The 11,556-nt window shown below is 37.6% G+C and overlaps 1 protein-coding gene across 1 annotated transcript; it reads left to right on the top strand.

The window, feature by feature from the left end:
• Nucleotides 1-6,228: 6,228 nt before the first annotated feature.
• Nucleotides 6,229-11,215, top strand: LOC143600337 (uncharacterized). Its single transcript, XM_077078059.1, has 3 exons — nt 6,229-6,769; nt 9,538-9,909; nt 10,779-11,215. Exons 1-3 carry the CDS (start codon nt 6,229-6,231, stop codon nt 11,213-11,215), a joined length of 1,350 nt encoding a protein of 449 aa, XP_076934174.1.
• The last annotated feature ends 341 nt before the right edge of the window (nt 11,216-11,556 follow it).

Genomic DNA, 11,556 nt, shown 5'->3' with positions numbered 1-11,556 from the left:
TCACATAATTACTGTTTTGACGTTTTTCGTTTATTCATCAATCGTTTGCGTCAACTCGTTTGCGTTTCGGTGCAAATCCCGAAAGACTACACATGTAGTAAGTGTTAAACGTCATTTAAACCCTAGTTTAAATGTAATGAAGTGTGCGTTATAGATTTAGTGATCTTAAGTTTGAATTGACGGAGTTGAGTTAACGGAGTTAACCTGAAATTGACGATTGTCACATCATTCCCATGTTAAAGAATTTTCGTCCCGAAAATTTGAGTCAAGTCGTGATGAGTGTCTGAAAAAGTAAGAAAAATTTTCAGTTTGTCACAACCAATATTTGGTATATGTTTTTGTAAATATATCAGAGTTGCGGGTTATCTTTAGTGGAAGACTTTGTTTATAATAAAATATTAATTTATTTTGAAAACTTCTCGAATAATAAATATCCGAGTGTTTGATTTACAATTCATGTTTAATCTGTTTACTATATTTAAATAATTAAAAACTGAGTCATCCCTTGTAGCGAGCAGCTAACTTCTTAAGTGACTCTAATTCTTTGCTACATATGGAATCTCGAGGACGAGATTCATTTCAAGGTGGGGAAGATGTCACATCCCTTAAAATACCATAATTATTTTGGCTAAAAATGTCAACTTTGAAAGACGAGGGATTAAAAATATTTTCAAAACAAGTAATGGGAAAAATGAGATAAGAAAATTGTATCCCACATAGAAAGATGGAAGAAATTGGAAGCATTGCACATGGTTATAAATAGGAAACATAACTTTCATCCCAAATGAAAAGAAGGAAGAAAATGGAAGCTCTTTATAAGGAAGAGAGGTTCCATAGTAATATTCTTATGTAGCTAAGCCACTCTCCATAGTCCTAGCAAAGGGTGCGAAGCACCCGACGCGCACGCGCATGGATTCGGACTCGGGCGATGGGCGTAATGTGGCGTTTTGATGGCGTACTTTGCACTTTAGTATTTTTGGAAAGCATAAGGACTAAAAGTGAAAATCTAGACTTTTGTCCTTCGCGTGACGCGAAAGGATCAGGTTTCAAGACTTCGCGTTAAGCGAAGGATAAGGTACCTAAACCGACATAGTACGGCTTCACGCTACGCGAAGTATTCCTTTGTGCAACGCAAAGTAACAGATCTGCATGCGTGACATGTTGCGTCACGTGGCAAGCCGCCTAATGACTCAGCAAAGTATTGGCGGTTCGCTCGACGCGAACGACTATGTTTGTCCTTCGCGCGACGTGAAGAAACCCAAAAATTAGTATAAATAGGTGGGTGCATGGAACATTCCATTACACACAAAAACACACTCTCACACACTTAACATCGTTTTGCGTGCCGTTCTCGTAGTACGTTCCAAGCCCCGAAGTTCCGACGGTTTAAGCCTTAATACGCGATAGAGAGTAGAAGTGCTGCTCATAAAAGCTTAGGTATATAAACTCCGAATATCCGTGTAAGGTAGGAGTTCTGCTTAAGTCATTATTTTATTATATGGCTTATATCATAGTCAGGGGATAGCCAAACCTTGATCATAATTAAGTTTACAAAAGCTTTATATATACAAAGGTTATAGCTAAATAATGTTTCTTTATGATTAAAAGACATAAGCTTTTACATACAAGAAGATATAGACAAATATAGTTTATTCACGATTAAGAAACATTATATGCAAGAGATATAGTTAAAATTTAGGTTTCTTTGTGACTAAGAAACATAAGATTTTACATACCAAGGTTATAGTCATTTAATGTTTCTTCTTGTAGAAGAAACCTATCAATAGATGTTTCTTCATGAAGAAGAAACTCAGCACATGATTTGTAAATAAATGCAAAGTCTACAGGTCTAAATATTTTATTCAAAAAAATAATCAGTCAAGCTTTAAAGCTATCAAAACCGGACTAAAGGTCCGTAGCTGGATCAAGAGACGATCCGGGTATTTATATAAACCTATTTTATTATAGGTCAATCACCATTCATTCACAAAGGTTTTCAAACGATATCACCACATCATTCAGAAAAGACAATCACAGGTGAATACGTTAAACCTTTTTGCAGCCAGTCATTTAGATAACCAGGTTGTTTATCTTAACAAGTTAGTCAAATTTTTATATGAGATTACGTGATCTCTAAATTTAAGGGATTACGTGATTCCTAAGTCACAAGGTAGAAAATAAAAGCAACTCAAACCGAGTACACATGTGTCTGGATCCAAACATATCTGTCTAGCCTTACAATCAAGGCTACGTGGCCACAGGCTAAACAGTTATAACCAAAGTTCTTCAATGGGCATCAGTTCCCGAAGAACCATAATTGTGTGTGTATGGAAAGTGGCACAAGTTCCTAGGAATAAGAGACATTTCTACTGAGATTGTTCAAGAAAACTATCTTGTTAGTCCAAGATTTATTAAATGTTTTAGAGTCAATGATTCACCAGCATATCGCTGACATATTTTTCCCATTATTTCAGGGAAACAAATTTAGCACAGATAGCAAGGAATCATAGTCATTCATGGATTTATATGCTCACTTTTGAAGATGACTCAGTTTTAGTTATTAAAAATATTGCCAACAAGATTAGACAAGATTTGTAAATCAAACACTTGGATATTTATTATCCGAGAAGTTTTCAAAATAAATTAATAATTTATTATAACCAAAGACTTCCACTATATAACCCGCAACTTTGATATATTTACAAAACATGTACCAACTATGAGTCATACGCCAAGGCCCTAAGTCGAGGTGTGACATCACATAATCCCTTAAATTTAGAGATTACGTAATCTCATATAAACATTTGACTGATCTGTTAAGATAAACAACCAGTTTATCTTAATGACTAACTGTAAAAGGTTTAACGTATTCAACTGTGATTGTCTGTGCTGAATAATGTGGTGATCTTGTTTGAAAGCCTTTGTGAATGAATGATGATTAACCTATAATAAAATATGTTTATATAAATACCCGGATCGTCCCTTGATCCAGCTACAGACCCTTAGGGTCTGTTTGGTATGAGGTAATGGAATGGACAACGGAATGAAATGAACGTGGTAATGGAATAGACAAAGGAATAGAATGAGTTATTACCATTCCAATGAGATGTTTGGTTAATACATGGAAATGAAATGAATGATTACTTTGTGTTGTTCGTTAGGCAGGAAAAAAAAAGAAATAATAAAATTAAAATGGTAGTAAGTGGCGGCGGCGGCGGTGGTGGTAGAGGTGGGTGGCGGTCGTGGCATTGGTGGGCGGTGATGGTGGATGATGGTGGCGGGTGGTGATGGACAACGAGAGATAATGGTGGTAGGAGGTAGGTGGTGTTGGGGGTGGGTAGTGGAGGTGGCAGGAGGCGGGCATTGATGGCGACGGTTGGTGGCGGTGGTGGTGGTGTTGACGGCGGTGGTGGTGGCGGCGGTGGGCGGCTGGTACCGATAGCGATGGTTGGTGGCGATAAACGATTGGTGGTGGGCGGTGGCAGCGGTGGTGGTGGTGGGCGGCGATGGTTGGTGGTGGTGGTGGATGCTGATGGTGGTGGTGGTGAGAGGCTGGTGGAGGTGATGTAGGGTGAAAAAATGAATGGAATGAAAAAAACAGGGTGTATGGATGAAATGAAATTGAGGTGTTTTAGAGGGAATGGAATGGACTAGGTAATGAGTCATTCCATTCCTTTGATCAACCAAACACACTTTTCTCCATTTCCTCACAATGGGTCATTCCATTCTGCCCTTCATTCATGCATACCAAACGCTACCTTAGTCATGTTTTGATAGCTTTAAACCTTGATTGATCATTGTTGGAATAAATTATTTAGAAATGTAGTCTTTTTGTTTATTTACCAATCATGTACTGAATTTCTTCTTCATGAAGAAACATCTATGATACGTTTCTTCTTCAAGAAGAAATATCAATTGACTATATTCTTTGTATGTAAAATGTTATGTTTTCTTAATCCTGAAGAAACATTAATTTTAACTATGTCCCTTGCATATAATGTTTCTTAATTATGAAGAAACTATATTGAGTGAAGTGCCATTTTCGTCCTTGTGGTTTGACAACAACGCGAATTTAGTCAAAAAAGTTTATTTTTTGCATATGGACCCTCCACGTTTCTCAATTCTTGCCAATTACATCCAAATCACTAACCTCGTTAAATTTAATCGTTAAGTCAGGGGTAGACATGTCTTTTCACTATTTCTTTATTATATGAGTAAAGTGCCAAAATCGTCCATAAGGTTTGGTCATATTTGCGAATTTCGTTCAAAAATAATTTTTTTCGCAAGTAGACCCTCGATTTTTCCCAACCGTTGCCAATTTCGTCAAAATTGTTAACTCGGTCTAAAGTCAACGTTAACTTATGGGTGTTAGTGTCCTTTTACATGTTTGTTTACATTATTATTATTATTATTATTATTATTATTATTATTATTATTATTATGTGTTTGTTCGATGACATATATAACACTTCACGATTCTTATGTTTGAATTCAATATAGTATGCGTTTGTTTATTCTTCTTTATTTTTAGTCATATAAAGGGTTTAGCTCAGCGTAATAATAATAACAATGTAAACAAATATGTAAAAGGACAGTAACACCTCTGAGTTAACGTTGAATTTAGGCCGAGTTAACAAATTGGACGAAATTGACAACAGTTGGGAAACATCGAGGGTCTATTTGCGAAAAATATATTTTTGGACGAAATTCGCAAATGTGACCAAACTTCAGGGACCATTTTGGCACTGTACTCATGTAATAAAGAAAGAGTGAAAAGACATGTCTACCCCTGAGTTAACGATTCAATTTAACGGAGTTAGTGATTTGGATGTAATTGGCAATAATTGGGAAACGTGGAGGGTCTATATGCAAAATATAAACTTTTTGGACTAAATTCACATTATTTGCCAAACCACAAGGACAAAAATGACACTTTATTCAACTATATTTGACTATATCCTCTTGTATGTAAAAGCTTATGTTTCTTAATCATGAAGAAACATTATTTAACTACAATCTTTGTATATATAAAACATATGTAAGCATAATTATGATCAAGGTTTGGGTTATACCCCCTATTATGGTCTAAACCATATAATATAAAAATAACTTAGGCAGAACCCCTACCTTATACGGGTATCCGGAGTTTATACGCCTAAGCTTGTACGAGCAACACTTCTACTCTATATCGCGTACTGAGGCTTAAACCGTCGGAACCTCAGGGCTTGGCACGCACTACGAGAACTGGCACACAAAACGAGGCTATGTGTGTGAGTGAAAGTGTTTGGTGTGAGATGAAAATGAGCCGAGAGCCCCCATTTTATAGCCTGATTTTAGGACCCATCGCGTATCGCGATGGCCCTTATAAGGAGGCTATCACGTAATGCGATGATTCATTATACTCAGGCGATGGCACGTGGCCTGCAGCGCGTGTCACGTGTTGACACGTGTCTTCGTTACTTAACTGGGTCATCGCGATGGCCCAAACGGTTTGGTCGTCGCGTAGCGAGACACCTTCCAATCATTGGATTCTGTGAGACTCCGTCGCGTATCGCGATGGGCTTGTCGCTTGTCCGCCGCTTATCGCTATGGGTTTCAAAACTTAAATTTTTCATTTTCAGTCCCTTGCAAAGTGTGCCATCAAAGCGCCACGTTGCGCCATCACTTGCGCCCGAGCCTGAGCCAGTGCCCGTGTGCATGCATGTCCGGTACTTCGCACCCTCTGATTGGACCACTGGGTGCATCTTATCATATAACAATATTAATATGGATACCTTTTTTCTTATAAAAAAGTCCCAAGTTTTATAATTTTCCAATGTGGGAGGAAATTTCTTTTCCTTATTTATACCCATGTGGAATATTTTCACTTTCTTGTTTCTTTTCATGTGAGATGAATTTTCTTATCTTCTTAACATGAGATGCTTTTATTTTTCTTATCTCATTTTCCAATTATTTATCTTTGAGAATATTTTAGATCCCTCATCTTTAATATGTTGTCATCTTTGGCCCAAATTAATATGGGATTTTCCAGGATGTTACAGTCTTAAGCAAACTTGATTACACACCAATATTTCAAATAATTATGTTATCAGTAGATGTGATAAACAAGACCCAAAATAAAGAATAAAGATGAAAATAAACAAGAACAACCTTGATTCAACTAATAAACATGATTCATATAGATATTAGCCAAAGATACAAAGTGGTATGATATTGCTATTCATATAGATGATTGAGCGCCACACTGATGGGTCTCTTGCAATGCTTACAGTTGATTTTTCTAATGCATTTAATATGGTGGATAGATCAGCTTTACTTCATGAGGTAAGGATTAGATGCCCTTCTATTTCCTTGTGGGTGGAATTTTTATATGGGCAGCCATCAAGACTATATCTTGGGGATGATAATATTTGGTCCACCACAGGGGTTCAACAAGGAGACCCATTGGGACCACTCCTTTTTTCCTTGGTTTTACACCCCCTTGTGCATCAGATTCGAAACAATTGCAAGCTTCTTCTTCATGCCTGGTATCTTGATGATGGGACAGTCATTGGAGATTCAATGGAGGTGGCTAAAGTGCTGGATATCATTAAGGTGACGGGTCCGACTTTGGGTCTTGAACTAAATATTAAGAAAACTGAGCTATTTTGGCCTTCTTGTGATGGTACGAAGTCTCGTGACGATTTATTCCCTGCTGACATCGGAAGACCATTATTAGGGGTGAAGCTTCTTGGGGGAGCTGTTAGTAAAGACACCGGGTTTATTAAGGGTTTGGCAAAGAAGAGAGCTACTAATGCTGTTGATTTGATGCGTCTCCTCCCAAAACTTGGTGACCCGCAGAGTGAGTTACTTTTGCTTCGATCATGTATGGATATTGCTAAACTTTTCTTCGGTTTGAGAACATGCCAACCTGTACACATGATGGAGGCAGCGGTGTTTTTTGACAAGGGATTGCGTGAGACGATCGAGGACATTGTAGTTTGTGAAGGTCCTTTCTTTGGAGACCTGCAATGGTGACTTGCTTCCTTACCCATTAAGAATGGGGGTTTGGGGTTGTATTCGGCAGTAGAGGCTTCCTCTTATGCGTTTGTGGCCTCGAGAGCCCAATCCTGGGTGCTTCAGGATCACATTTTGCGAGACATTGGTATATGTGGGATGGATTCTGATTATTCTTGTGCTCTGGCTTGTCTTCGTGATATGATTCCAAGCTTCGATTTTAGCAGTTTCTCTAATAAAGAGACCGCCCCTTCTAAAGCCCAACATGCATTGGCGAGCACTCTTTTTAGTAAAATTGTTCACGACATGGAGTCACACTTTAACATAACAAGCAGACAAAAAACCATTTTTGAGTGTCTACAAGCACCACATGCTCAAGATTTTCTTCTTGCTATCCCTATAGATGGGTTAGGCCAGCATATGTCTCCAGTGGAGTATCGTAGTATCCTTAAGTATCGCCTTATGATTCCTCTATTTCCGGTTGATGAGATATGTCCTGTTTGTCGTAAAGCGTGTTTAGATTCATATGGGGAGTACGCGGTGCACTGTAAAGAGCTTTCGGGGTTCAAGTACCGACACGATCTGGTTAGGGATGTGCTCTTTGATATATTCAGGCGAGCTGGAATTTCTGTTAAGAAAGAAGCACCTGTGAATTTCCTGACTGACCCGTCAGAGGGAAGATCATCTATTCGACCGGCTGACATTTTGGTGTTTGGATGGATATGAGGGAAACACGTGTGTGTGGATTTAACAGGGGTTTCTCCTTTGGTGGGCTTAGGGAGTAGTGGTTTCGCGGTCGGTCAAGCCGCATTAAAAATTGCTTCAGGTAAGGTGGCAAAACATGAAAAGGCGTGTCTTGACAACCAACATGTATTTATTCCTTTTGCTTTTGACACTTTTGGTTTCCTCGCGCCTGAAGCTGTGGAGCTACTTACCCGTGTTCAGCGGGTCATGCATAGTAATGTTATGACTCCAAGATCAGCAAATATAGTTTTTAAAAGATTGGGTTTTGCGATTCAAAAGGGGTAGCGGCGCAGCTTGTTGCCCGCTTGCCTTCTGTTTCGATGTAATCCAATAAACAATTAATACGGCAATTATTCCCAATCTCTAATTATAAGATTTAGAGCATGATTAGAATCGAGAATCAAAGTAAACTAACACGAGCACCATACGAGCCTAATTCAATAACTAGGCTAAATGAATAAAAACAAACACTATATATTAGCAGGAGAAGTGTCACAGATATACTAGTAGTGACACTTGAAAGTGTCGTGATTAGCATGGGCGACACGTCAAGTGTTGCAATACTTCTAGTGTCTCTACCAGATATCAAAAGACATTAGTTTAAGCAACACAAGGAAGTGTTACAATTTTTCTAGGAGCTAGACTCTCCTAGCGTCAATGTGAGTGTCCCTGTCAGCCCAAACGTCAAAAACTATATCTTCAGCTCATTTTTAACCCGATCTTCGATATGATCGATATGTGGCATCTTCTTAGATCCTACACTATCTTACATCGACTTGTTCAATTAAAAAACACAGCAGTGGCGATCTTGGCTTGGTACGACGATTGAGTGGTTGTGACAACAACCCTTAGACTTGGTTGTGATTGCAAGACATATGACTCCTTTCTCCAGCTAACAATAATCATAGTGGCGTCTGGAACATTTGTTATATCGAATAACACAAACACACAATATTTAAAGAACTCACTTTTATTGTAGCAAGGAAAGCAACTAAAAAATCTTAATACAATAGACGTTAATTCCATAACCACAAACACGGTTATGGTATATATAGTGTTAACCTGACTTGATTAACAAAACCTAATTAACCCAAAAAGCGCTAACCCCAACCGACTTGCTGGAATATCCCGGACCGGCCCTCATGGCCTTAACTCGATAACTGGCAATCAAAATTTCGGGGTCATTTTCGAGTCTCTTCCCTAAAGTTCTCCATAGACAGGTGACCCTTAGAATGAACTCAATTTATGTAAACTTAGGTGCTACATCAAATGTTCAAACCGAATAAAAATGTAACAGTTTAAGAAAAAGATGTAGGTTGGTTGCATGAATATGCCATCAACTATAAATACAAAATATTATATTGTAACTTATATTATAAACTTAAGTGTGAACAATATCTGTCTGCGGGACATACGGATGTGCAGTTAAATATAAATAGGAAGGGAGCACCATCCTTCATTAATTAGCACCACTCCAGATCTAACCATTATTATTATTATTATTATTATTATTATTATTATTATTCACCTCCTGAACCACCTTCTATTAATATCCACATAATTCTCTCTTCACTCTCACACCACACCTGATCACCACCACCACCATGAGGCACTTGTCTCTTAAACTAGCCGTTGTTTCCGCCACCGTCGTATCCACCGCGGTCCTAATCAACCTCTTACAACCCTTCATTATGAACCTCACAATCTCTGACCTCCCTATAATATACGCCTCCTTCATATCTTGGCTAAAACCACCTTATCTTTACGTTGTTATTAATTGTATTATTATTACCATAGTTGCCTCTTCAAAGTTACAAACCAAGGTTGACAGGTTTCATGACCTGCTCTCGACGTTCCCAGTACCGACTGAGCCGGTCAAGAACGTCGAGATGCCACCGGTTCATGATCTGATTGATGAACCGGTGGATATTGAGGTCGATGGGTTTTTCGGTGAGACGAAGTTTGTTGGTGAAATGTTAGATGATGATATGAAGATAGCTAAGGAAGCTTATGAAGAGAGAGAGAGAAATAGGGTTAATAAGTCTGTAATTTCGATGTCGGCGTGGACACCTTCGGATGTTAATCAAGTTGGTTTGTGTTCTCCGGTGGAGAAACCGCCGGCTTCCGCAAGATTTAGCCACCGGAAACCTGTGAAAGCTGTTCCTGAAGGTAATTAGCATTCCCTTAATAAAACTATAAACTCTAATATTAATTGTAATTACATAAGGTCTAGATTTAGAACTAGATTTATCCTGATAATAGTGTCATGGGATTGAGGGCCTAAGAAACAAAGTCTTTAAAAATCTAGTCATCAGTTCGAGCTTTGAGAATTAAAAAAAAAAATTGTCTTTTAGAAGAACAAATAAGAATTTACCCTAATAATAATTAATATAGTCTAGATGTAATAAATACGTAAATAGTTATGACTTACGACCGTCACCTCACATAACTATCTAACTATCTAAGGTCAATATATATATTCCTTATCTTGTTTCTCTTATTTAAGTTTTTTGTGTTGGAAGTAATAAAACATAATACATTAAATATAATAAATCATGTGAAATATGTGATTTTAATTATAACTATTAGTTACTAACTTAAAACAACTTATACGCAATTTCAGTTCTATCATATGATAAAATATCGTTTTATAATTCATAAATCGTTTAACCCAACTAATAAGTTAATTAACGGTGTTTTAACCTGGTAATTAATAAAGTTCTAGATTTAGAATTATAGTAACAGGTTTGAGTTAATAGTTAACATATAAATTAACATTTTTATCTCTTATTTTCACATGCTCATAGTTATTTATTTTATTTTTTTTTAAATTAAAAGTACTTTTATCAGATAACTTTAACCAAACATCCTCAAAAAGTGTTCCTATAAAAGAGTCCCCAACACTAAATTTGAAACGATAAAGCTAACCGTCATGGAACATTGGTACCACAACATGAAACATAATGACATCACTTTGTAGGTTTTAAGGTTATTTTACACGTTGGACACCAACTAATTCAGAGAGAGATTTTTTGCAGTCGGTAAAGCATTGGGAGTTGCAAAACCAAAGCGTCAAGACACGCTGGAGACCACGTGGAAGACAATAACCGAGGGTCGGTCAGTTCCGTTAACGAGACACCTACGTAAATCCGACACGTGGGAGACCCGTGAAAAGCGGACATCCGATGAGTTCTTAACTAATAATAATAATGTTAATATTAATAATATTCACTCGGATAGGATGAGTAAGTCAGAAACGTTTGATGTGAACCGAAGCCGAAAACCGGCTAAACCACCTGCGCCACAGTCGAAACTGAACCGGACCGGTGGGTTAAAGAAAGAACCTTCGTTGGGACAAGAGGAGTTGAACCGGAGAGTCGAGGCGTTTATTAAGAAGTTTAATGAGGATATGAGGTTACAAAGGCAAGAGTCATTGAATCAGTATATGGAGATGATTAATCGTGGGGCTCATTAAGTGGAAAATTGTGTTTGGTGTTTTGTTGGTTTTTGACCAATCCTAGGTTATATATAGTGGATTATGTTCCGGACGAAGTTGATTTTGTTTTGTTTGTTTTGGTTATGGATAATATGTAATGAAAGGCTAGTAGTGATGTAAAATTTTTATATTGTAGAAGATTATTGTATATTTGGATCCAACATCGATATATAGCAGTTGTTTATTCACATTGTCTTTATTTGATAAAATTTTGTGGTGTATTGATATGGTCAAGCATGCCTAGTAATTAAGCCTGACAAAACTAATGGGCCAGGTGTTGAGTCAAAACGGAATTGAGTTGTACTGGATTTGAGTAAAAA

Source organism: Bidens hawaiensis, unplaced genomic scaffold (assembly GCF_021521415.1).
Source record: "Bidens hawaiensis isolate Kalapana, Puna unplaced genomic scaffold, B.hawaiensis_p1.1 tig00053960_1, whole genome shotgun sequence".
NCBI lineage: Eukaryota > Viridiplantae > Streptophyta > Magnoliopsida > Asterales > Asteraceae > Bidens > Bidens hawaiensis.
This window is presented reverse-complemented; position numbering and strand designations above follow the sequence as displayed.